General features: G+C 52.2%; 9 protein-coding genes across 9 annotated transcripts; 5 read left to right on the forward strand and 4 right to left on the reverse strand.

Annotated features, from left to right (window-relative positions):
* Nucleotides 1-428: 428 nt before the first annotated feature.
* T310_1859 (Auxin Efflux Carrier superfamily) lies at nt 429-2,411 on the reverse strand (the record flags this gene model as incomplete). Its single annotated transcript, XM_013475286.1, has 4 exons — nt 429-498; nt 556-1,808; nt 1,869-2,035; nt 2,102-2,411. The coding sequence occupies 4 exons, from the start codon at nt 2,409-2,411 to the stop codon at nt 429-431; spliced, it is 1,800 nt and encodes a 599-aa protein (XP_013330740.1).
* A 1,018-nt stretch (nt 2,412-3,429) lies between these two features.
* T310_1860 (beta-glucosidase) lies at nt 3,430-7,149 on the reverse strand (the record flags this gene model as incomplete). The annotated part of the gene is made up of 13 exons (XM_013475287.1): nt 3,430-3,985; nt 4,060-4,181; nt 4,237-4,352; nt 4,415-4,526; nt 4,610-5,578; nt 5,649-5,758; nt 5,811-5,834; nt 5,896-5,975; nt 6,040-6,179; nt 6,238-6,350; nt 6,420-6,755; nt 6,816-6,881; nt 6,954-7,149. The coding sequence occupies 13 exons, from the start codon at nt 7,147-7,149 to the stop codon at nt 3,430-3,432; spliced, it is 2,940 nt and encodes a 979-aa protein (XP_013330741.1).
* Nucleotides 7,150-9,490: 2,341 nt separating this feature from the next.
* T310_1861 (Mitogen-activated protein kinase kinase) lies at nt 9,491-11,937 on the forward strand (the record flags this gene model as incomplete). Its single annotated transcript, XM_013475288.1, has 3 exons — nt 9,491-9,591; nt 9,734-11,504; nt 11,563-11,937. The coding sequence occupies 3 exons, from the start codon at nt 9,491-9,493 to the stop codon at nt 11,935-11,937; spliced, it is 2,247 nt and encodes a 748-aa protein (XP_013330742.1).
* Nucleotides 11,938-13,111: 1,174 nt separating this feature from the next.
* T310_1862 (Glutathione-disulfide reductase) lies at nt 13,112-14,741 on the forward strand (the record flags this gene model as incomplete). The annotated part of the gene is made up of 4 exons (XM_013475289.1): nt 13,112-13,263; nt 13,366-14,201; nt 14,258-14,676; nt 14,727-14,741. The coding sequence occupies 4 exons, from the start codon at nt 13,112-13,114 to the stop codon at nt 14,739-14,741; spliced, it is 1,422 nt and encodes a 473-aa protein (XP_013330743.1).
* A 1,278-nt stretch (nt 14,742-16,019) lies between these two features.
* T310_1863 (uncharacterized protein) lies at nt 16,020-17,686 on the forward strand (the record flags this gene model as incomplete). Its single annotated transcript, XM_013475290.1, has 4 exons — nt 16,020-16,251; nt 16,307-16,730; nt 16,793-17,008; nt 17,068-17,686. The coding sequence occupies 4 exons, from the start codon at nt 16,020-16,022 to the stop codon at nt 17,684-17,686; spliced, it is 1,491 nt and encodes a 496-aa protein (XP_013330744.1).
* Nucleotides 17,687-18,898: 1,212 nt separating this feature from the next.
* Nucleotides 18,899-19,848, forward strand: T310_1864 (Uncharacterized protein; the record flags this gene model as incomplete). The annotated part of the gene is made up of 2 exons (XM_013475291.1): nt 18,899-19,612; nt 19,699-19,848. 2 exons carry the CDS (start codon nt 18,899-18,901, stop codon nt 19,846-19,848), a joined length of 864 nt encoding a protein of 287 aa, XP_013330745.1.
* A 255-nt stretch (nt 19,849-20,103) lies between these two features.
* Nucleotides 20,104-20,604, reverse strand: T310_1865 (Enoyl-CoA hydratase; the record flags this gene model as incomplete). The annotated part of the gene is made up of 1 exon (XM_013475292.1): nt 20,104-20,604. The coding sequence occupies one exon, from the start codon at nt 20,602-20,604 to the stop codon at nt 20,104-20,106; it is 501 nt and encodes a 166-aa protein (XP_013330746.1).
* A 519-nt stretch (nt 20,605-21,123) lies between these two features.
* T310_1866 (uncharacterized protein) lies at nt 21,124-23,007 on the reverse strand (the record flags this gene model as incomplete). Its single annotated transcript, XM_013475293.1, has 4 exons — nt 21,124-21,557; nt 21,610-22,509; nt 22,616-22,701; nt 22,904-23,007. 4 exons carry the CDS (start codon nt 23,005-23,007, stop codon nt 21,124-21,126), a joined length of 1,524 nt encoding a protein of 507 aa, XP_013330747.1.
* Nucleotides 23,008-24,611: 1,604 nt separating this feature from the next.
* On the forward strand, nt 24,612-24,984 carry T310_1867 (uncharacterized protein; the record flags this gene model as incomplete). The annotated part of the gene is made up of 2 exons (XM_013475294.1): nt 24,612-24,778; nt 24,816-24,984. The coding sequence occupies 2 exons, from the start codon at nt 24,612-24,614 to the stop codon at nt 24,982-24,984; spliced, it is 336 nt and encodes a 111-aa protein (XP_013330748.1).
* Between the last annotated feature and the right edge of the window lie 215 nt (nt 24,985-25,199).

Below are 25,199 nucleotides of genomic sequence, written 5' to 3' on the forward strand. Positions count from 1 at the left end.
CAGGGAGTGTCAGTGAGTGCCGCACTATCTATCTATACAGGGAATGAATGGAGGAGAAAAATAGACACGACACAAGGTGAATTGTACAGTACAGAAGAAAAGGTTAAAAATGCTTCGTTTGCTTCGTTCGTTCATGGTGAACCTCTGTCATTGCTCTCCCAATTGACAAGAAACCCAATCAATCAATGGATATCAAGTTTGCAGAACCGAAAAAAAAAAAGACGGAATCAGACAACACAACACCAAACGCCATCACATCCATATCGAGTCCTTGCCGAGTCCTCTCACTACCTGCCGGGAAAGGGAAAGAAAACGTCTAGGTAATAGGATAGGTACAGTACAGTACAGTACAGTACACCTTTCTATCTATCTATTTCAGTAGTAGTTGTCAAAACCCGTTCCAAACGGTTGATTTGATGAGTTATGAGTTATGGCTGGGTAGCCCATTCGACCACCTCAAGAGCACACATGACCAGCACGAGCGTAGAAGGGAGAATCCTGAATCAGAAGTCAGCACTCTCAGTACAAAAGCAGCACGAGCTGGAGGATGCTCACCAGACTACGTAACTCTGAAACAGCAGCTGCGACATCGCACCCATGTACACATTGTTGATCTGACAGATCTGCGCCAGCTGCAGAGCCGACGGTGCGCCCGTGAGCAGGAAGCAGACGACGATGAAGATCGGGTCGTCCAGGATGCTCACGGGGACATACTTTGCCAGCAGCGCAAGGATGGGCGCCATGATCAGCGTCGGGAGCAGCATTCGCGCGATCAGTGACGCGACGATGAGTTTGCGCTCCTCTTGCGGATCTTCCTCGTCCTCTGCGGCTTCTTTGGGCAGCGTGTTCCGCGCCAGGTTGGCCCCCAGGACGACCAGAATCAGCGGAACGGCCACCTGGCCGTTTTGGTCGATGGCGCGAGTCACCGAGTTGCGCACAAATGTGCCTTCGTCAAAGAAGAGATGCTGCAATGACGGGACTGATGCCACTATGATGGCAACCAACATCGCCCACAGAGGCGGATTCATAAATTCCCAGAGGCCGTGGAAGAATCGGCCTGTCCAGGACGTAGAGACCGTGAGACCTCTCCGTACAGAAGCTGGTAACGACTCGAAAACTTGGTGGCCCTTGTCCTTCACGAAACGCGCCATCCGGTTGCGCAATTGCCGTGCCGACCGTCTGTATCGATAATACAGACCCTTCACACCACTAGCCGCCGGCGCGTCGCGTCGTCGCACCTCAACGTTGGGGAAGGTCAGGATATCTCCGGTGGAGCTCTGGCGAGGCAGGAAAGGCCCACTGGGAGGAGGCCCGATCATCGAGAGCGGCCGATCCTCATCCTCATCATCATAGCCCTCCTCCCGATCCTGTGGGTTCGTATCGAGGGCGGGCAGTTTGGTATAGGAATAGGCCCGGTCAGTGACCGGAGTCTGACTACCAGACCCATACGCGGTCGACAGTCCGGAAAAAGACTGCTCTCCCGGGCCATCGTCGGACGTTCTGGTTCGGAGCAAGGGCTCATCCGGGTCTGTTTGTTCAGGATTATCCGTATAGTGTGCCTGGCCACTCTCTATCGAATGGACGGTGTCTTCTTCGGCATATCGCTCTCTGGGAGCCAGCAACACATGGTACCCCCAACTCCATCGAACCAGCTGACCCAACTGCTGGAAGATCAGCAAATACAGGATGCCCCGAGCTGCCACTTCGTCGTCAGTGTCATTGGGGATCTGATCCCAGTGTAAGCCTTTCAGTGTCTGCGAGAGAGATATAACGAGGGAGATGGGTAGCGAGTTGGAGTTGCCAAAAACCTGTCGACAGGGTGTCAGTTGGAACCTGACAGAATCGAACCTCAGAAGACCGAGACTCACCGCCATAGCCGCGACAAAGTTGGCCTGTCTCTTCTTGAATCGGAAGCATCGCGAAACGACGGCGGAACAGAAGTATGAGACGGAGGTCTGGATGATGAAGATGACGGGTATGATGGCGAGATCGGTAAGCTTCTCCGCGGTGAGCTGCGAGGCCAATTTCGTAAACACTGCCAGGTGGTCAGTCGCGAAGCACGTTCCTATTCAAAGGAGGCGATTGTGGAAGGATTTCGTACCCAGACAAGGCGTGAAGAGAGCCACGTTCAGGTTGGCGACCAGCTTCTGGGCATCGGCATCGAACATGCCCTGCCTGGCGGCGATGTATCCCGGAAGACTGACGCAGACGACTTCTAGCACGGCTTCGAAGACCAGGAGGACGAGATGGAGGAAGGAAGGATGGCTGGAGTGGGTTCCAGCGCCGGCCTGGAGGAGCCTCGTGGCGCCATGCTGGACGGTGTTGGAGCTGAGATAGCGGCGGCTAAGCTGGGCAGCGGCGGACTTTATGTCATTCGCGTTGCGCAGGGTGGGCGTGGTGAAGACTGCCATCGATCTGGACGGGTGAAACGGCGAGTCTGTGTCGCAAGGGAGAGATGGATACAGGAAAAGAGAGGCGTCTCCCACAGGAGAAGAGATGAGAGTCGAGTCTGGGGGAGGGTGGGATGATGAGATCACGTCGGGGAGGCGACCCGGCCCAGGCGGACGAGACTTGGCGTGTCACAGCCGCGGGCGATGCGACAGATCCAGCCTCACTCTCAAGTCTCAACCCTGCATCAAGTCTGCCAAGATTACAGGATGTGGACAAACTTGAAACGACAAGGCTCGAGGATCAGAGCTTGCTGCGAATTGCTATCAGCAGAGCGGAGCCTAGTCTAGGCATGCCTTAGGTCGACATGCATATGCAGAGCTATCCACTGCCGCATACTAAACGGGCTGTTATCAGTCAGCCAAGACGAAATGGTCAACGCAGCCAGCAGACTGCCTGCGTGGTCGAAGATAGACAAGTCTAGGCATTGCACAATTACGACCTTCACAACCAACAGAACTCGATGCGCTGGCGTGCTCTATGCTGCACGATAAAATAATGCCCAGGCGATCAACACCAATCAGGGCCTTAGCAGGATGTCGTGGAACCAATCACATGCAGCGACTGGAAATCGTGACGAATTGGAATTGGATCCGTGCAAATCATCACTGCTATTGGTTCGTCTGCTGTCTTTCCATTCGTCGTTTATTTTCCGTGTTATTCATTCATATTCCAGATCTGAGATTACTCCAGGATAACCATAAGCAGTATGCTGAGAAGTGGCGACATGCACATTTATCCTACTGGACTCGTGTAATCCTTGAGACTTTTATTCTGGTTAAGCCTTACAGGTCTTGCCTGCTCGAGTGGTTTGAGGGAAAATATATATTTTTTACCATCTACGTTCCCAGTATATAAATTTGGCAAGACTGTATACTGTACGTAGACAGCTTACATGACATAATATTCCCTCTCATATTCCCTCTCTATAAATTCTTCTGACGCAGACAGAGGGAGCAAGGACAAAGCAAGGAATCGATTTCAGCGACAACAACTCATCGTCACATTCATCGCCGTCGACGCCTGGCTACCACCATTCTCCATCAACGCAAACGTATACGCGCCCGGCTCCACAACCCACTGGTACGCTCGATCCAGCACCGTCAGGTACCGCGCCACGTCGAGGTCCATCGTCGCCGTCGCCGTCTCTCCGGGGGACAGGTACACGCGTGTGAAGGCGACGAGCTGCCGCACGGGACGCGTGATGGACGAAACGCGGCCGAGGAGGTACACCTGCGGCACGTAGCTGCCTGCTATGTCGCCTGTGTTGGTGATGTCGACGGAAAAAGTGATGGTTGAGGTCGGTGTGAAACTACTATTAGTGGACGCAGTAGTGGTGCTGTTTGGCGATGTAGCGGTGGCGCGGAAATTGGAAACGCTGAAATTCGTGTACGAGAGGCCGTAGCCGAATGGATACTGTTTGGTCACGCGCGAAATGGTAAGGATCATCTGATCGTTGAGAGGCGAGAGGGGCAGGGAGCTTACAATCGGAGTGTAAGGGATGTCGGTGTAGTCACGAGGGTATGATGGCTTGTAGCTGTGATTGGTATGATGTTAGTGGCAGAGTTCGACCTAGTAATATCACATAATAATATAGAATGCCCTGCATACTTGTAGTAAACCGGCAGAGTGCCTACGTCATACGGAACGCTCAGAGGAACTCGTCCGCCAGGGTTGGTTATTCCAAAAATCGCATCTGAAATGGCTTGGCCGCCGGATTGGCCGGGGAAAAACTGCAACGTGTGAGACAAGTTCTAACGACACAGGAAAAATATGGTATAGACGTACTGTATTCAGGACAGCAGCAGCTTGACGATAGTATTGCGGAATAGCAAACGGACGGCCTCCCTGCAGCACGAGAACGACCGGCTTCTCGAGGGCGAATATCGCATCGGCAAGGGCAGCTGAGAACAGTCCAAGTAAGCCAACGTGCTACGCTTAATGACAGGGGGACAGATTTCCGTACTCTGGTTTGGAGACAGGCCCAAGGTCGCCCGGTCTCCGCTCTCGCCGTCGCTGTTCCAGTTTGCGCCAACTGCGAGCACAATGACATCAGATGACTTGGCAATATCGACGGCCTGAATGATTAGCGAAGAAGTTCAGTTAGTAGAAATTCAAGCTATCATGCATCTTCTTTCAGGATGACGACTGGCGCGCTTACTTTACCAACTGGATCATTCCGATCAACAAGGTTCCAAAACAGCAAGACCTGAGCGTTGAGCGAATTCACGTTCTCGAACTTCTGGACATAATTCCAAGCCTGGTATTCCAGCCGGATATGATGCCTAGCGCCTTTGCGGAAGGTGAAGGGAGCAGATCCAGGAGGGGCCATTGTCCCGTTCGCCATGGAGTACGAAAGCGGCATGATGTTGGATAGGATGTTGCCCGAAGGTGTCGCTTCGGCTTCGACCAGGAATTGACCGTCGACATATAGCTTTGCGGTGGTGTTCGCGTAGACTGCCACCCCGAGCCAGCCATCGACCTCCGCGTCGACCGGCACGGTGAGATCGCCCTCCCATGTGACGCTGAAGTTGTTCGACGGTAGGCCGTTGGGAGGGTAGAGTCCCCAATCGAGGCTGGGAGTCTCCAGCTTCTGGAACCTTGCATCGGTGAAATTGGTGTCCGCATAGTAGGTCGCCAGCAGACCACCAGAAGTGCCATTGGCAGAGAGGTGGTAGGGAGGGATATTGTACTGCCCATTGTACAACCACGAGTTCGCACCCCAGCTGGAGACGAGTTCCGTGCCGGACGCGTTCACCGCGAGATACTGGGACATTGCCTGGCGAATGGTACTGGCGTTGGCCACGGGGTAACCTCCCCATTGTCCGGAGTAGTCGCCATAGTTGAAAGTATCACCGAACGGCCCAACGAGCGCAATCCTTTTGATCCCTTTCTCTTTTGGCTTCAAGGGCAGTGTCACATTGCGGTTTTCCAAAAGAACAATGCTCTTCTGTGCAGCCTCGAGAGTGAGAGGAACGTGTGATTGCGTGATCGCCTCGGAGTCGACATCGTCCGCGATGTAGCGGTTTTCAAAGAGACCCAGATCATACTTGACGCCCAGAATCCTGCGAACCAGCGATTGCAGAGTTGATTTGGACAAAGTACCGTTGGCAACCAAGTCCACCGTTGTCTGGGATGACGTTAGTAAAAGTCATAAGTGATCATCAACACATCAAGATCAAACGTGCATTGAGATAGACTTCCAGCGGAAAATCATAGTATTGCACCATGCCGCCAGCGTTGTGCCATTGCGCAATCGTATCGGTGACGGAACTGGTCACACGATGCGTTTCGTACAGCATGGAGAGACCTGTCAGCACTATAAGTAAGATTTCTCTACTACCCAGCTCTTCGGTTCTCACCTCCATCATCAGCGGTGACATATCCTACAAGTTGCCATGGGCTATTAGTAAGTGTTAAACGAGAAGAAAGAGAAGAAGAACAAACCGTCGTATCCCCAGCTCTCGAGAGCTTGATATAAAATTGGATTCACCGAACACGGGACTTCATCAAGTTCGCTGTAAGCCCTACCCGAAAGTAAGCACTTGCAAATGATATATTGATGGTCGCAGAAGGGGTTCACTCGCTTACATCATGACACCTTTCACACCTCCCAGGTCTACAGCTGCCTTGAACGGGACCAACAGTTCCTGGAGAACCTCTCTGACTCCATAGCCCATGAAAGGAGCGGCATTGTGTCCGGCTTGAGGGCTTCCATGCGCGGCAAAATGCTGTCCAGGACGGTTATCAATGAACTTATTAAAGGTATGTGGTACCTAGGCTGCAAACCTTCATCACGGGTACGACGGCATCGGGGTCAGACAATGATCCATTCTTTGACAGGCCAGAGGCATATGCAACGCCCATGTGGGACGTGAGAACCATGTCTTCACCCCAGGCCTCTGCATACAGGTAAGGTCAACATGGCTGTCTCATTCAAGACTTGGGTGAAACACTATAGCGATTCGCACCTTGAACTCTCCCCCAACGAGGATCTTTCCCCAGATCCAGGACCGGCGCAAAGCAGGCATGGATGCCGATGGAGCTCGCCTCAGTGCCGATTGCTCTCCCGACACGGTGCACCAGATTGGTGTCAAAGGAGGCTGCCATGCCAATGGACTGCGGCAACATGGACTGTTTGAACGAGCCAACGCCATGGAGGCATTCTCCAGTCTGCAGGAAGGGGATATCGATGCGAGCTTTTTGGGAGTTTAATCTCTGGAGGTCGTTGTACTGAGACTTATTGGTGGGATACCAATCGTGGATGATTCCGATCGGGGCGGTAGGCGCGAGACGCATCGTATAATCTGAAGATCTGTCAGTCAGGCGTGCATAGGTGTCTTTTGATCACCATAATGGGGATTTACCATACAACCCATTGTCCGATTTTGGCCCGATGATGTTATCTGCGAACATGAGGTGCATTTGCAGGACTACAGACTCGACGTATTAGGACAGCCCTACCCAGATCACTAAACCGCAATCGGTATTATCGATGAATGTACCCAGCTCTGGAACGGTGAGGTTTGCCACCAGCTGATCAAGAAACGCATCCCTCTCCACTGCCTTGGCGTCTCGAGGACATTTTTTGCTGGTCAACTGCGGATTGAAGCTGAATCCATTAGGAAAGAGCTGTGCCTGGCATAATGCCACAACAACAGTCGCCCCGAAAAGAAGCCGGGGTGAAGCGAGAAAGATCATTGCAGACCCGTTCTGTTATTGGACAGAGTGTCCGGCAACCACGTGGTTGGGCTGGCGACACTGAGATCGAGAGTGCCCGTTCCTTCGTCATCGTGCTTGGATGTACCGTACCTGACAGCATTTTATATCTATGCTTGCTCTTCGGAAAATTTAAGGATAAACGCAGAGCGATGATCATTCAAGATCCATCAATCAAGAAACGGAGGTAACGGTAGCAGCGAAGAGCTCATCCCCGCAGTCTTACCCCGCAAGCTATCTCCACGTGGCTGCCACGCCGTTGCTATCCAGAGAATTGATCAGCGTGCTGGGCATCGAGTTATCGGTATATCTGTTGCCGAAGATAGATCTGATCTGAGGATATGATCCGGATAAACTGAGATTTGGTGCTCCTCCAGTCGTACAGAACTTTTCCAGACGTTTCTTTTCGAGGCAGTAAGACGAGCTTAGTTATCAGAAAATAAGGATCTCCCTATAGCGGATTTTCTGAGGTATACAGGCCTTGAAAGTCGTGCTTGACTCCGCTGGCTTGTAAAGAAGAAAGAAAAATTATATTGGTCTATACCATACTATATATTTTTTATTATCTACTTTCCACGGGAACTCCCACCCATTTCTCACTATATATTATTTCTCGTATCAGGTTTCTTATGAGCCGTGTTCTAGGTGGGTTTTCTGTCCGTTATTCCTTGCTATACTTTTATCATTCTCACGATAGTTACTATATTGGCGTTTTTATAATAGAGGCTGTCGCCGTACAAGGTTGTACCTTGACGGATGGGGAGTATGGATATCCATCCTCGGATCACATGGTTGATCCATAGTCATCACGTGTAAGGATCTCCATGTGGATCATCCTTCATGGATCCTCCATCAAGCTTCCTCCATAGTCAATGGTATCTCCAGTTAGTCGCTACAAGGCGATGAAACGAAGCACTTGTGAAAAGGTGACAAGTAGAATTATGGTATAGTTCATCATAATAATGCTAGGATCGATAATAGCTACAATCTTATCTCCTCAAGCTCCTAGTGGCTAGGTAGCCAGTCGGGTCACATGAGTCGACTGAGCCTTGTTCTGCATTGGTTTCCTGTTGTATAGATGCGGATTGTCTCTCCTTTTCCTGCGAATTGACCTAAAATAATGAACTTTTAGCAAATACCGTGGAAAAATCAGAATTTCTACCAAGATAGACCTGTATATGACCTAGGTGTCACTTGTCTCTTTCCACTAGAAGCGGTAGTGACTGGTTCGATATTCCTGTCAGGTGGACGGGGATAACGTCGATACTGGCCGTCGATCTGTGTAATCATACAGCGTCAGAATCGTGACGATCCTCAATATTGAGTCAATTGATTGACTATCTCTGTCCCTGCCATCTTAGTCATCCTGTCATGTCCTGCTCGCGGGCGCATCCGACGGGCCGAGTCGGGCAAAAGTGGCAGGCCGGAAGCAGAGCCCGCGAATCGCAGGGCACGATCGAGGGCGAGTTCCTGAGAGTGCTGGGAGCTTCAGCCAGCAAACAGGCACGTTCTTCCCAGATGTCGCGGTGGCAAAAGCTCGCTACCACCGGCGAGCGCACATGAATCGGCCATCCAAGGGTTGGCGGCGCCACCAGGGTGGACGCGCCGGGCGGTTTCACAGCGGAAGCTTCCTCTGTTCCTCTTTGGGTCATGTCGCCGGCGCTGGCACAAGGCCTGGCAAGCACAGCTCCCACAGGCGTAGACCGGTTGTCCCATTAGGCGTTGTGGCGTATGCAGCCGGATAAGACTAGAAAGCCCGAGAGCTTCCTCGCGGCCTCTTTTGTGCCTTGACGCAGTCACAGTCATGCCAAGTGCAGGCAGCAGCCAAGTTTTGCTGCTGAAAGACCCATAACTAAACCAGTCATGGCAGCGGTGTGAGCTGGTGGGATTCTGAGTCCTTTAAGACAAAAGATCTGCTCGTCCAGCGACCAGCCTAACTGCCACCGCCTGCGTCGTCTTGTCTTCTTGATGGTCTTTGCCTGGTGTTGAATTCCGGCACGACCCCAACCCCCGTGCAACGCCCGCCAAAGGTCTTTTTTTTTTTGATTTTTGTTGCCCCCAAAGCCCACTGTGGCCCTTGGAAACCGACGACAGCGCCAGATTCGCATCCACGGGTCGTGCCACTCGCTGGACGCTGGCAGTCGTGAAGGCGGAACTGCAACCTCGCCGGTAGCTTTTCCCGCCCGGTCGGGACATTGCCTCCCCTCAGCGAGCTCTCTGCTCTGCTCAACTCTCCCTCCCCTCGACCATCTCGAGGTGTCCAGGTAGTCCCCTCTGTCTGTCCGCTTCTCCCTCCTGCATAGCCCCCCATCTTTCCTCCTCCATGGTTGGTCCCACTCGTTTTGGCTGCTGTGCTGCTGCTGCCCGTGCCTGTCTCTCATTAAACTCCTCTTTCGTCCCGGGAATCCTTGCTGATCCGCCCCAGTAAGCTCTGCGCGCTGCTGGAGCCCCGCATCGGCGTCTCTCTGCAACGCCCCAGAAGAATTAATTAATTACCAGACTCCCCCGATCTCTCTCCTCTCTCCTGTCCCTCCGAGCGAGATAAACCCACCCTCCGAGACCTTAGGTCGCGTCGAACGAGACATTGTTCGGGGCACAACCACACCGGTGGATCCGAAAACGGGATTCGTTTCCCGTTTCAAGGAGGAATCAACCGCGACACAAAGAGAGCAGGATTCTTCGAGGACTACGCTTGGGCTTCGTGCGGGGTTGACCGCCCACCGCCATTCGGCAAGAACAAGATGGAGGACGATCGAAAGACCCCTCTGGTCGAAGATATTCCGGTGTCTCCTGACAGCGACAGGGACCACGATGCGACCGACTGCCTCCCGTCGTCTCCCCCCTCCTCCACACGCTCGCCTCGTCATGTTTCCGTACCTTCTCTTCGCTCTGGATCCGACCTCTCCAGCGGCATGACGGCCTCTTCGACTCCCCTGGGCCAGTTGAACGCCGCGCGGAGAGGAGGCGCGCCTGCTCCTCCTGCTCCTCGTCCGGCGGCGTCGATCAGCGGGCAGTCCAGTGGTCTAAACCAGGACATATTGGCAAAGATGAAGGCCTTCTCTCTGTCCAGGCAAGGTGCCCCGCCGGGCATGCCCCATGCCGCGTCTACGGGGGGAATCCCGTCGTCTACGCAAGGAACAGGGCCATCCGCGAACAGTGGTATAGGAGGAAGCCCCGTACCGAAAGGCCAACATCCAGTACCCTCCGGCCCCATCACAGGCGGTCTGGCGGGCAGACTACCCCCGACCAGTCGCCCTCATGCGCAGAATTGGTCCTCTGCGCCCGCGGGCGCAGGACCAACGCTCAACCAGAAGCCTGGGGGGTTAGCCGCGAAGAGACTCCAGCCCGGATTGAGACTGTCGGACGTGACGGGGCAATCAGAAGACGGCCAACGGCAAGGAGACAGCTCAGCGCAGGGAGGAAAATCCGGTGACGCCTCGAACCAGTCAGCCTTCAGCAAGTATGCCGACTTTATTGACACGAAGGCTGGAACCTTGACCTTTAAGAACAAAGCCCTCCTTCACGGGGGAGGCATTGAATTTTCTTCCGGTCAAAGTTTCAGCATCTCTCTCGACGAGGTCGATCGGCTGGAGGAGCTGGGCAAGGGGAATTATGGTACTGTTTACAAGGTTCGACATAGTCGCCCCCATATGCGAAAACCAGGTCAGGGGATATCGGGCATCGTCAGTCGGCCGGAAGGGTCAAATAATTCCGTCTCCTCCCCTCCATCGAAGCCACCGGATAACCTGAGCGGGGTTGTGATGGCCATGAAGGAAATCCGGTTGGAGCTGGATGAGAATAAGTTCGCTCAGATTATCATGGAATTGGACATTCTCCATCGCTGCGTTTCGCCGTTTATCATCGACTTCTACGGGGCCTTCTTCCAGGAGGGCGCGGTGTATATTTGCGTCGAGTACATGGACGGTGGCTCTGTGGACCGGCTCTACGAGGGCGGGATTCCTGAAAATATTCTGAGGAAGATTACGCTCTCTACCATCATGGGCCTGAAGACGCTCAAGGACGACCACGAGATCATCCACCGCGACGTCAAGCCCACCAATATCCTCGTCAACACCCGTGGACAGGTCAAAATCTGCGATTTCGGCGTGAGCGGCAACCTCGTCGCCAGTATCGCCAAGACGAACATTGGCTGCCAGAGTTATATGGCTCCAGAGCGGATTGCTGGCGGCGGGATGCAGCAGTCGGGCGCCAACACGGGGGGTACTTATGGCGTCCAGAGCGATATCTGGAGCTTGGGGCTGTCGATCGTCGAGTGTGCCATCGGGCGGTACCCCTACCCCCCGGAGACATACAACAACATCTTCAGTCAATTGCAGGTGAGTAGCTTCACTCCGGTGCTGTTGGACGATCTTGTTCACTGACGGGTTTCCCCAGGCGATTGTGCATGGCGACCCGCCGACGCTGCCTGAAGAATCATTTTCGGCTGAGGCTCATACGTTCGTGCGCGGATGTCTGGACAAGAATCCGAAGAATCGGCCCTCCTATGCGGCGCTTCTCCGGCATCCATGGCTGGCACCCCTGATGAAACCGCCCGCCGATCCCGAGGCGAATGGCGAGCCGTCTACGCATCCACCGCAGAGTGAAACCGAGGACGAAGAGGTGGCCGCATGGGTCAAAGACCGATTGGAACGTCGCCAACGTGGACAGCTAGGGGAACCTCAGAAGCCCGCATTGCACACGGTGGCGCTCGATGCCGTCGGTGGGAGCCCTCTTCTGGACGATCCTTCCAGCATCTCTCCCAACAAGTGATGTTGTGTCATTCCCGTTCTGGAGTGAGCAGGTTTTGCATACCTTTCATTCCGTCCTTTGTTTCGCTTGATTGTGCAGGGGATTGGCTGTAACTGGACGACCGAGGCGCAGGCGCCAAGGATCGCGGTTGGCACCGGGCGATTAGATTGTTGTGTTATGGAAGGGCCAGTTTGTTCGATGTCCAAGGGGTTTCACATTTGTTTCTACTATTATCTTGTCGCGATGATTTGGTCTTGGCTCGAGTGCCCTCTGGCATGTGCAACTAGCATTTACATGTGCATCTCCTTCTTGACCATCTCTCTCCTGTGACCTCTGGGATCATTGGCTCATTGAAGTCGTTCTTGTCCTTTTTTTTTCTCGTCATGTCATGAGCATCTTATGGCTGTATGGGGTATGTATATAGGATCAGCATGAATAGAGCTACGCAGCGCATCTTCACGAATGGCAGCATTTCTACAGTCTGTTCTTGATGGTGAAGTCAAATGACGTGCCGATGGCGGGATCGAGTGATCCTAGTGGTCGATGGCGTTATGCTGCTGATAAATCAAAGTCACGTGCCGGCTGCCATCGTGAATGCTGGCAGAGAAGCCCAGAATGACCCTTCAGCCCGAGAAAAGATGACAAATGATGGAAAAAGTACGAAATAGTAATAATACTACTGTAGGAGTTCGCAATTGGCAGCGTTGGTGGCATTACTGAGCATCACTCAGTCTGACTAAGGTGGTCGAGGCTAAAAACATCATCCCGCAGTTGCTTACAGAAGCGCTGCAGCACCCAATAACTAATCGATTCCCCAAACCAAAGCCCCTCCTCTCCCCGCCGCCAGCAGCAAACCAGCTCAGTAGCATTGCTGACTGGGCGTCCTCTTGTCCTTGTCCGCCGCGCGCTGTGTAAATAGCTGCCTTTTCCCATTCTTCTCCCCAGAGGCATGCTCTCCCCTCCCCTCCATACTACCCATCCGATCCGAGCTTCCAGGTTCTGGCTGAAATCCGCCCTCCGAACACGATCATCGCCTTTGCTATCGATCTCTTCTTCGCGAGGAATTGCCTCTCTCCGCCAGACGAGTCCCGCACTGGAGTCTCCCAAAACGCTTTCTCCCTCTCTTCCTCGCCTAGCTTCCCTGTCGAGACAGTTTCCGTCCCCGGCCGTCGAACGAAGCTCGCCGTTCTCAACGATGGCTCCCGTGGAGACGAAAGAGTACGACTACATTGTCATTGGGGGTGGTAGCGGTGGCAGTGGGAGTGCCCGAAGAGCCGCGGGTTGGTATGGCGCAAAGACGTTGATTGTTGAGTCCGGCCGAGCCGGTGGTACATGTGTCAATGTTGGGTATGCATGATTTCTTATTTTCTTTCTTTCTTTCTTTTTTTTTTTTGTTTGTGTGTTGAGTGACATGCAACAATAGCTTCAGTCATCCTGACCATTCGACAGATGTGTGCCGAAGAAGATGACGTGGAACTTCGCCTCGATCAACGAGAACCTGCACGCTGGCCGACACTACGGCTATGACATCCCGCACGACGTCAAGATCGACTACACCCACTTCAAGCGCATCCGCGACGCCACGATCGAGCGGCTGAACGGGAGCTACGAGCGGAACTGGAACAAGGAGGGTATCGACCTGGTGCACGGCCGCGCCCGCTTCGTCGAGCCCAAGACGATCGAGGTGACGCTCAACGACGGCTCCGGAAAGGCGCGGTATACCGCGAAGCACATCCTGATCGCCACGGGCGGGCATCCCATTGTCCCGGATGTGCCGGGTGCGGAGCACGGCATCACCAGTGACGGCTTCTTCGAGCTCGAGGAACTGCCGCGCAAGTGGGCGGTGGTCGGCGCGGGCTATATCGCGGTCGAGCTGGCCGGAGTCCTGGCGGCCGTCGGCGTCGAAACCCACATGTTCATCCGCGGGGACACCTTCCTGCGCAAGTTCGACCCCATGATCCAGGAGACCATGACCCAGCGGTACGAGGCGGTGGGGATCCACATCCACAAGGGACACAAGGGCTTCAAGGAGATTCAGCTCCTGCGTGACGGCAAGGGCGCAGACAAACTGCTGAAGCTGATTGGGAAAGACGGCGATGAGCTTGAGGTCAATGAGCTGCTGTGGGCTGTGGGACGTGCGCCGGCGGTGGAAGATTTGGGTCTCGACGTCGCTGGGGTGAAGCAGACTCACACCGGCCACATCATTGTGGACGAGTACCAGAACACGTCGGTGGATGGGATCTACGCGCTGGGAGATGTGACGGGGCAGGTTGAATTGACGCCGGGTAAGCAGAACTCTCACTCACACACACTCTCTTTTCTGGCGTCTGACATTCCGTAGTGGCCATTGCGGCTGGTCGCCAACTGGGCAGTCGCCTTTTCGGACCTCCGGAACTCAAGTCGTCCAAGCTGTCGTACGAGAACATTCCGACGGTGGTCTTCGCCCATCCGGAGGTGGGCACGGTCGGTCTGACGGAGCCGCAGGCGCGGCAGAAGTACGGCGATGACAAGGTCAAGGTGTACCAGACGCGCTTCACGTCCATGTTCTACGACCCGTTCCCCGCGGAGGAGAAGAAGAAGAACCCGACGCAGATGAAGATTGTCTGCGCGGGGCCGGAAGAGAAGGTTGTTGGGCTGCACATTTTGGGCCTGGGCGTGGGCGAGATGCTGCAGGGCTTTGGCGTCGCAGTCAAGATGGGCGCGACGAAGCAGGACTTTGACAGCTGCGTGGCGATCCACCCGACGAGTGCGGAGGAGTTGGTGAGTATCGACTATTTCCTACGTAGTATCTACCAGCTGACGTATTGCAGGTGACTATGCGGTGAACTTGACTCGAACAGAACAGTCTCTGAAAAGTCTACCTACATAGAGCTGAACGGTATTCCATGTGATGATTATCATGATAGAGTACTGTGATCCAGCTAGGCTAGAACTATATACCGTAAATTTAAACCAAGCAAACCAACAATGTTGACTAGCCATTAAATTAAATCCAATCCCCCTGGACATTAATCTCGATTAATCTCGGTCCGATCAGCACATCTCCGACGGCAGCAGCTGAGAGGGAGTTTAGAAGTGTTATTTTTTCGGCAACAAGCAGACTTTCCGATCGGCATGTGAGCGCTACAGCCGGGATTATCCTTTGAGCCGTTGTACCGTTTCCGTTTCCCGTTTCCCGCAGGAACTACTACTATTAGAGACGGGAGGTTTAGCGATCAACGTACTGTACTGTACGTACGGAGTTCTCCGCTTGCTGTCGTAGACAAGAGATGGGATTTTTATTGGCTAGCATGGGATTGGGTCCGCTGGCTGAGAGCCTTAGAGAGGAAGGTCCTTATCATTATCACTCACTGGCTCGAGAATTTCCAATTGATATTAATACTGTTTTACGTATGGAGTAGCAGTCAATAATTGCAGTCTATTTTCTATCCTCTGTAGTATTACTCTGTAATTAGGTGACACAGTGTAATGAAATGATGATGAATAGTACGGGGTAACTATCCACGTGCCGTGAAACGTTTACTCGGTACTCCAGACTCCACACCCCGCAACTTTATTGATTCTATTAGATAATGGAAAGAGAGCCGGACGGAGCACTGCCTTTGTAGGCATTACTATTGATCCTCATTGTCGTCTTCCCTTGGAACAGGCTAACAGCTTACTTTACTCCCTTCCAGACTACGTACTACTAGCTTGGACGCCCGTCTTATCATCGAATGCGGATAATCGATCCCAACTGCGAATCACGGGCTATCTCCGTTATCTCATCTCCCCACAATGACAGACAGCACTTAACCTTACGTCAATCAACTGAGTCAACCTTACTACGGAGGACAGCCGTATCAGGTACGCGTAGATAGCTCCGACCGTGCGCAGAAGTTAGAACGCCCTGCCCTGCCGGCCTGTCAAACTTAAGCTGCTGACCCCGCATAATTGTTTAGCCTGCGCCAGACAGACAGACAAAGAATGGATGGATGGAATGATAACTTATAACTATCCACGTCCAGACATTCATCCACACGCATTGATCGATCACGGCATTGATCTATTATCCATTCGTCTTCCTTCTCTTGTCTTGTTAGAGGAATTGGCATTGCTCGACCATGACAGATCACACAGCTGCCGCGGACGACTCCCTAAAAGCGGTCGACGGGAAGGAAAAACTCGCCCGTCCAAAATGTCCCTCTGAGGAGGTGGTCGGAGTCGCAGAGGATTTGGCGGCCATCCAGCTGGATGCGGCCAAGGAGACGAAGCTGCTGGCCAAGCTGGACGTGGCCTTTGTGCCTGTGATCATGTTTGCGTATTTGACCTGCTTTTTGGACCGGAGTAATATCGGTTTGTCCACCATACATAACAGCCGTATTCATATTCTCGTGCTGACGCACGACAGGCAACGTCAAGGTCGCCAACATGCCCAAAGACATCCACGCCTCGCCCAGCCAGTTCTCGACCGCCGTCTCCATCTTCTACGCCACCTACGTCTCCTTCGAGACGCCCTTCACCGTCATCATGAAGAAGGTCATGCCGCGCAACCTGCTGACGGGGCTGGCCACCGTCTGGGCCCTCGTCACCATCTTCTCCGGCTTCATCGTCAACGTGGGCGGGGTGTATGCGACGCGCCTGATCCTCGGCTGCTGCGAGGCCGGCCTGTTTCCGTGTCTGAACCTGTATCTGACCATGGTGTACCGCCGCGAGGAGCAGGCCAAGCGCGTGTCGTATCTGATGAACTGCGCTGCTATTTCGGGTGCTGTGGGCGGGTTGCTGGCGTATGGGTTGCTGCATATGGACGGCGTAGCGGGGAAGGCGGGATGGAGGTGAGAAATGTCATCTATCTATAGGTTGACTTCCGGTTGAATTCCTGCTAATGTATATGCAGATGGGTCTACATCATCGAAGGCCTCTTCAGCATCGTCGTCGCCGTGTGGATCTGGTTCGGCCTGCCCAACGACCCGGCCAACGCGTACTTCCTCACCTCGGAGGAGAAGTGGATGATGCAGGTGCGCAACGCGCAGCGACGCAAGTACATGGGGAGCGAGAAATTCAGCTGGGAGGAGGTGCGCAATGCGCTGCGCGATCCGAAGCTGTGGATGAGGTAGGCATTACATTTATGTGTACATACTGAACGTGCGTCCTGCTAATTGTTTATGCCAGCGGCATCATCCAATTCTGCCAGGACATCCTCCTCTACGGGTTCAGCACGTTCCTCCCGTCCATTCTGAACAGCATGGGCTACGACACGCTGCGCAGCAACGCGCTGACAGTGCCGGTCTACGTCTGGGGCGCATTGTGCTTCACGGCCATCGCGTGGTTCTCAGACCGGTACTCGAAATTCGCCATCTTCCTGCTCGGCGCCAACGTCTTCTCCATCGTCGGATACATCCTCCTGCTGACCGTCCATTCCGACGCGGTCAAGTACTTCGCCACCTTCCTCTGCGCTGTGGCCACCTACACGGGTCCCGGGCTGAACATCGCCTGGCTGAACGTGAACATGGCGCCGCACTACCGCCGCGCGGCGGCCATCGGCTTGCAGCAGACAATGGGCAACACGGCGGGCATCGTGGTAGGCCAGATCTACCGCACGAGTCCGTACGTGCTGGGCAATGCGTTCTCGCTGGGCGCGCTGGGCGTCGCGCAGACCCTGATCGTGGCGCAGATGCTGTATTTGAAGCGGCAGAACGGAATAAAAGCAAGGATCGCCTCGGGTGAGAAGGAGGACACGCGAGCGGTGAAGACGGGCGATGCCGAGGTGGACTTTACGTATCATTTTTGAAAAACCCAGCTGTGTTTGTAGATAAGCTGTATGTACAGTACGTTTATGTTAGATAGAGGATGAATGTGAGGGAGACATGATATCCTCAGTAAAATATGGTTTTAGAAAGAAAGGAATCTGAAAAAGATTAGACAGGCTTGTACGGTAGTTCTACGGCTATGTCCTCAGTAATCATTCTGCAATAAACAATGTCGAACGACATGATCATAGGCTATCTATCTATCCTACCTCGTCTAATAATATTCCTACTTGTGTCTAGCAGCCAGCCATTCAATCAATCGAGAATCTAAAATCTGCACTCACCCACTCCATCGGACCATCGGTCCATGATCCATCGGTCCGAACTGCATCAAGCCGAGATATTATCATAATCAAGCACAAACAATTAAGTTAATTAATTGTCAGGTTATTTAATCCTGTATCGTTACATATTATATCATTATAGTAATTTTAGGTTCGATTTTAAGTTCAATATTATTCCTTTCCAATATAAGCATGCATAATGGAATGAAAGAATCTCGGCTCGGCTCAGCTCGGGAAATGCCTGATTGTGCCGGTCGGTCGACTATCACTAACTGACCATTATTGACTGATTGCTCGAGTGCGCTGATAGGATGGATACGATAGGATAGGACTAACTTTGATCGATCGTGATACTACCTAGGTAATAAAACCTATTTAATAATAAATCAATTTACGAGAATTGAGTAGTAGTAATAGATGAGTATACTCTGTGACTAATTATTATATGACAAAGAAGCCTGCTAGCTCCAGGATGCTAGGTCTAGCGTTCTCAATCAACTAATTAATTATATAATTAGGTTAGTTAAAGATTCTGTGCCCTGTCCTGTCCTGGATTCCGGGGTTTTTTTTTTTGCTTTTAGGTTCTTAGTTTTTGGTACTTGGTTCTTGGATCACGCAACCAAGGTAGTCAGTCTTATTCTAATTCTAATAATAAAATAAAATACGAATGAACCCCGCACGGTTTGATCACCATTGTTGGCCCGCTATCTATATATTAATTTGAAATTATTTGTCTTGTTAAATCAGTTCAAATCAATTCTGTTTTCTTGATATCCTTCGTCTGAATTCTATATGTAAAAGGGAATAAATAAATAATAGCCCTGTGGATTGATTTTAGAGGACTATTCCTCTTTCTTATATTCATTCTCTCTCTTTATTTATTTATTTATTCATTTATTAAATATTTCGATGACCCCCTCCGAAATCTCCTCCCAAGCCACCTCCCCCGCCCACGAAGCCCGTCTCCTCTCCCGCCACAATCTCCTCACCAACACCTCCGGCATCGCCCCGGGCTATTTGCAAGCGAACCTCATCGTCCTCCCGTCCCGATACGCAGAACACTTCCGCGCCCTTTGTGCCCGGAACCCGGTGTCCTGCCCACTGCTAGGCGTCACGCCGCGCGGCGATCCGCACACCGTCCTGCCAGCAGGATGCATCAAAACAGCAGAGGACTTTGACATCCGCACGGATTTCCCCTGCTACCGCGTCTACGACAAGGGGAAATGCGTCGCTACCAAGAAACCTGATATTAAAGACCTCTGGACACCAGACCACGTCGGGTTCCTGATCGGCTGCTCCTTCTCGTTTGAAGATGCCCTCGCCGCCGCTGGTCTAACCCCCAGACACCAGACCACCAACACCGTCGTCGCAATGTACCGCTCGTCCATCCCCGTCTTGCCAGCGGGTATCTTTACGGACGCACAATGCGTCGTCTCCATGAGGCCCTACCGTCCTGAGGATGTGGAGAAGGTGCGCGACGTGACGAGGCCGTTTCTTGCGACTCATGGCGAGCCTGTTGCTTGGGGGTGGGAGGGCGCGAGGGAGATTGGTGTGAGGGATGTCGACAAGCCGGATTTTGGACAGCCGCAGAGGTTTGAGGAGGGGGAGGTGCCTGTTTTTTGGGTAGGAACTCGCTCTTCCAATTGTGTCCAGATATATACTACAGTTCTCGATCATACTTGTCTGTGCTTTCTGACGCTTGACTGCAGGCATGCGGCGTCACTCCCCAGCTCATCGTCGAATCGGCAGGCGACAAGATCGATGGCTTGGTGTTTGCCCATGAACCGGGGCACATGCTCGTTACGGACTGGACGACTGAGGATTTGGACAGGCTACGGGCAGAGGTTGCTGCTGTTTGACGACTGAGGAACATGCAAGATTGAATGGCGTGTATGGAGAAGTTGTATTGAATGTACTGTATATATTGGCTATGCATAGTGCCGTGTCGTGTTCACAAATTGAGAAAATGTATATACCATATCCATTAATTGGGCTACATACATTTGTACACGTTCAGCGAATTTGGCAATCCCCTTGTTTCTATCTCCATTAGCCACGCAGATTGCCAGAAAATACAAGTCATAGCTTAAACTTCGCTGCCTTGCGCGACTTCGTCACGTCAACTGCGTCCACCACGGATATATGCCCGGCACATCATCCGCATTGCTGAAATTGGCCTGAAACTCCGGCTTGCGCTTCTCGAGGAGGCTCTGGACGCCTTCCCGGTTGTCCCTCCCTCCAAACAGATCGAAGATCACCCGCGAGTCCAGCAAGTGCATCGCCTCCGCGCTGTCTGGCCCCTGGTACATCAGATCGCGCATCAGCGCCGTCGCCACTGTCGATGTGTTCTCCGCAATCTCCTTTGTCAGCTCCAGCGCCCGTGCCACCGTCGCTTCCGGCGTGGGCAGCACCTCCGAGAAAAGCGTCGACAGCAGGGGATGCGACGCTGGATAGATGCTACCCGTCGAAAACGCATTCTTTCCCGGACGATTCAACGTGACGACGATGACCTTGGTCGGGGTGGGCGATTCGGCTGGAACGTGGGATAAGGCGATATACTTGGTAGGGAGAGCGGTGTAGGAAGAAGGCAGACCGGGAGGGGAGTTTGACGACATGGCTGCAAATAACACGACGCTTAATGAATCAGAATCATCAGGACCAGCACGTCAATAGTGCTGACACGGCCATTCGACAGATGACCAGCGACGATGGCGACTGAAATCGCGGCCCATAGATGTCCCCTTTGTACGAAACGTGGCCCAACTGGTGTGTCAGTCGAGATAGATGATGACGACAAAGGCGGCGACACAGAAGCAGAGGGGAATGTAGACGATGGGGTCCATCTCTGCCGAGATGAACATGCAGTATGCAGCACAGGAGTCGAGTTAAAGTCCTTAGCCGAGGCAGTGAGATGATACTGAATCGTGGCGCAGAGAGAGTTAGTGTTGGATTCCAGACGATGACATCTTCGTCGGCGGTGGGGGCCGATGGAGGGCAGACTGCGGGGAAGCCCCGCCTTACTTAATCGGGAAGCGGGAATCGTGATGAGATCATACATCAATACGTGTATTGCATTCCAACTAAAAGGTACGACTAAACTCCAGAAAATTTCATGATTCATGTGTCAACCCTGGTCACGTCTCCTGGCATTCTTCGCTAAAGAGAGATACATCATCCTCCTCATCCTCAGGCAAAAAGTCATCTAGCTCCAGGCGCTTCACACTATTGTATGACTCGATGATATTGTTGCTCAGAATAATAGATTGAAGACTACAAGAATGTGTTTGACAACGATGGCCATTATTAGTACACCATTCTGGCGATCTGATTTTGGAAACCTTTTTGGCAGTTTCGGCGTAGCTTAAGCCCAGAAACGGTGCGCATGGCCGTGGAGACAGATGTCGCGCATCCATCTCCTTGATAAGGGCACCAAGAAGAATCGAATCACACTCAATGTTTTTTGAGCAGGCATACGTCTTGTGCTTGCCCGTGCGTATTTTGTCGACGAGATCGTGAAGGGAGTCTAGAAGGCGTTCGATGAATTGCTGTCTCTGTTCCTCGATCTCGTCTATATGCCTTGTTAGTGCTTGTCCTCTCATTTATCAGCCCTGGATGCATACCAATTACGGCCTCTGGAATTGGCAGTCCAAGTGTCTGGAGTGGTCCCCGGTTATGCTTGGAGGCAAGGAGCGTAGCTATTTTAAAGTCTTCCTTCAGGCGGAGCATCCAAGAAATCCAGACCCAGAGAACGATGCTTCGCAATTCTGGCGTTGAGGCAAGTCTCCCTTTCAGCTGATCGATCCACCTTTCTGAAAACGGCTCAATTACTTCGATGCATTTGTAGTAGTCCACTATAGCAATGATCTTGGCGAGCATGTCGTGGCTGACCTGTCGAGGAACTTTTCGGAAGTGACAGTGGATGATATTCATGACGATCGTGAGAGCCTCGGGGTCCCATCCCTCTTCATAAATTTGCACAGAGCCATCACGACGGAGATCCTCGCCTTCTTTCCAAGCGCCTTTGAGCATTGCCTTGAAGTACGGTGAAGCCAGGGTCAAGTGGTGCGATGAGACTTTCATTTGTATCTCCTCCTTTTTGTTTGAGGGCTCGTCTGAAGCCGTCTGGGTGTCGTTCTTGCTTGGAGCCGGTGCGGCCGGTTGGGTAGGTTGGGAAGGTGTTTTCTGCGTAGAAGAAGGATTTGCGGATTGGGTACTCGAGTTCGCTAGCGTGGAAAATGGCTGAGATGGTTGCTTGTAATCTTTGCTTTTATCCCAGACAGCGAAGGCTGTGTTGGGATTCTTCAAGACAAGGATGACGTCTCCATCCGGGTCGAACTCGCGAAGTGCGTCCGCTTCTGCCATTGTGATTGAGCGGTTAACAGAAGGATCAGCGTAAAGGTCTTTTGTTCGTGGAACAGGAATGTCTGCCTCTGGCAGCTTGTAAGACGAAGCAGTCAGGGAACCGGGACAAGAGCGAGGAGCCCTGGCGAAGCTCGTGGCGTCAGCAAGAATACAGTGGTCTGGGACTTCTCAGCAAGTAGCAGTAAGTGATGAAATGACGCTGGCTGGATGTGTAAGAGTGTAGATGAGGTGAATGCCTGGGTGAGGTGAAGACCTGCTTCTTACTTATGTAGGTAGATGCTTGCGCCCTAGCCCTGGACCCTAAGCCCTGAAGCCTACCGATCTGGGAGCTGACCCAGCTCTTGCTTATCCTGCCATGTGACAAGCAACAAATATGCCAGAAGGACAGTGAAAACAATGAATCAATATTGTAGGGTCCACATGCAGGATGGAGCTTGACTCAGTTCACCTGTCAAATGGTGAACTTTTAACAATCCTGGTTAGGTTCACCCAGCTAGAACCAACAACAACTAGGTGAAAGATAACTCCTTGTGGGTAAGGCTGAGCAGTCACCATGACCAGAAGTCATTCAGTTGATAGTTTAATAGATAAGATGCCATCTCTTGCTTTCTAGCATAACCACACAACTGTACATGCAGTCCTCCAGAGCCCTCCATGGTGCGAGTTGTAGACAGACCTTGCAATTGTCAGGGAATTGTGTCAAAATAGAAATAGGGAAAGAAGACATACTGTTATAGCAAGGAGAGCAGTCAAACAGCTGAACTCTGCACTGGCTGAGTCAAGCTGTCTCACCTAGCACCCTCCCTCCCACACCACTGCCAAGGAAAACGGCCAATATGATTTCTTTGTCTCACTACCTGTTGATAACCCGGGCAATGATAGTGCAGTTGGTAACTAGGGACGGCCCTAGTGAAGGCGTACTTGAGCCTGGGTGTTCAAATCCCTCTACTTCCTTTGAAAAAGGAAAAAAAGAGATCCTTATCTCACCTCCGCCTTCCCCTAATATCCTAGCACAAAGGTCTAGTAAAATCCCTGCCTGCCATGAAGCATAGGCAGGGGTTTTCGTAGCACCTGCGGGTCCTGAGAGGGTGGACTCCGGTGTGAGCTTTTTTATATTGGAGTAATTTAGTGACTAGTGGGTTTTTCTTTTTTTTTCCCTTGCTGTCGCTGTTATGAATTTTGATCGCAGACAGACGGCTCATTGGTAACTCGATTCATTATCTTGTCTCCTTTGTCAGTATAGGAGTCCAATGTGAAACAGACCTTGTCTTATCGCCTCTTCGATCAGACTATTGTTTGTATTGATTGTTCTCACTGACGCTTCAAATCTTCTACACAATATACGTCTTGTCGGATTTTGGAACTTAAAATGTCTATTTCATTGACAAAGGGTCACAAAGGGTTACATTGACCCTTGGAATCGCATCATCTCTGTTCCAGCGCCCGCGCTCTTTTGGGTTTATGTCCTGTCAATATCTGAGTATGAACTGTTTGGTTCTTTTTGCATTATACAGTTCCGTGAAAAGACGGGAGGACAAGAAGGTTAAGCTTAACCTGTAGATTTCCATTCATGGATCTAAGATAGTAAAGCGGTGGAATGAGTCAGAAAGAAAAGCCTGTGACAGACCTATTTTTTTTAGAAAAAAAACTTACCATATTTAGTAACTCTGGATAGAGGCTTTGGCATCTCGTTGACAGCGGATGAGTACTCGAGGAGGCCAAGAGCAGGGTTTGTCATCACATGTTAGGCAGACCCGGACACAAGAGGAAGCGCATACAGACCGTGCTCACATAGTCTTGCATAGAGATTTTTGCAATGCTTCCTCAGCACCCAATAGTGAAGGCGGTCGATCAGAGTTTCCACGACGAACGGAGCGACTGGGCAACTCGTCGGTACCACGGGCGTGACATCACAAAGAGCTTCTGAAAGTTATCGTCAAGAGCTGCGATCGACGGGTACTGCAAACGCCAACATCGCTGAATGATGGAGCCCACAGCCAGATCGTCAACAGCAGGGAACGCCACCTGATCAAATGCATCAGCACCGTCAGGTCCCTCAAAGTCAGACGGAACCTCTCTGTAGAGATTGTAGATTGTCCAGCCAATCGCGTGTTGTTCGCTCCGGTGACTTCGTACCTCAAATGCCCACGGCACATAAGGCGGAGCACCGCACTGTGACTGTACGGACCGACTCGCCGAAATCACTCAGCTTGATATTATCCCGTCGATCAAGCAGCAGATTTCTAGGGGTCAGATTCCCATGCACATAGCCCAAGGCCTCCAGGCATGCGGCAGCGCTGACTATTTGGCCTATCCATCGTGTCTTCAGTTCGTCGCTGGCGTAACACTCAGGGTAGTGCAGGTCCCGGTAACCGACCACACGATCCTCGAGAGTGGACTACATGCGAGGCAGAAAGATGCCCTCTGGTACGATCATAATCGTCTGGATAATATTCGGATGCAGTTTTTCGCGGAGAACACTGAAGATCTGTTTCTCGATCGACATGGACTCTGTCGCCACTCTTGACGGTCTTCGCTGGGAGGCCATCATCATAACCCCATCTGATAGGGCACTTGAAAACAACCAATCCAGGAAAGGCGAGGATCAATGCTTGGCCTCCGTGATTGAGTAGATTGTTGAGCCTGAGGGATGGGAAGGGCGAGAGGAAATACTTCCGTGGCGGTCGAGTGCCTGGACGAGAATCGACAGTCGAATGACTTTCCACGCTCATTTATATAACTAAGCGGCCCAGCCATAATTCCTCCTTCTCCCACCTTTAAGCAAGCAGCATGTTTGTTTCTATTAAAACGTCTAGTATAAATAACGTGAATAGAGTGGCGTCTTTTT

The sequence above is a fragment of the Rasamsonia emersonii genome (assembly GCF_000968595.1).
Source record: "Rasamsonia emersonii CBS 393.64 chromosome Unknown ctg1118621760004, whole genome shotgun sequence".
NCBI lineage: Eukaryota > Fungi > Ascomycota > Eurotiomycetes > Eurotiales > Trichocomaceae > Rasamsonia > Rasamsonia emersonii.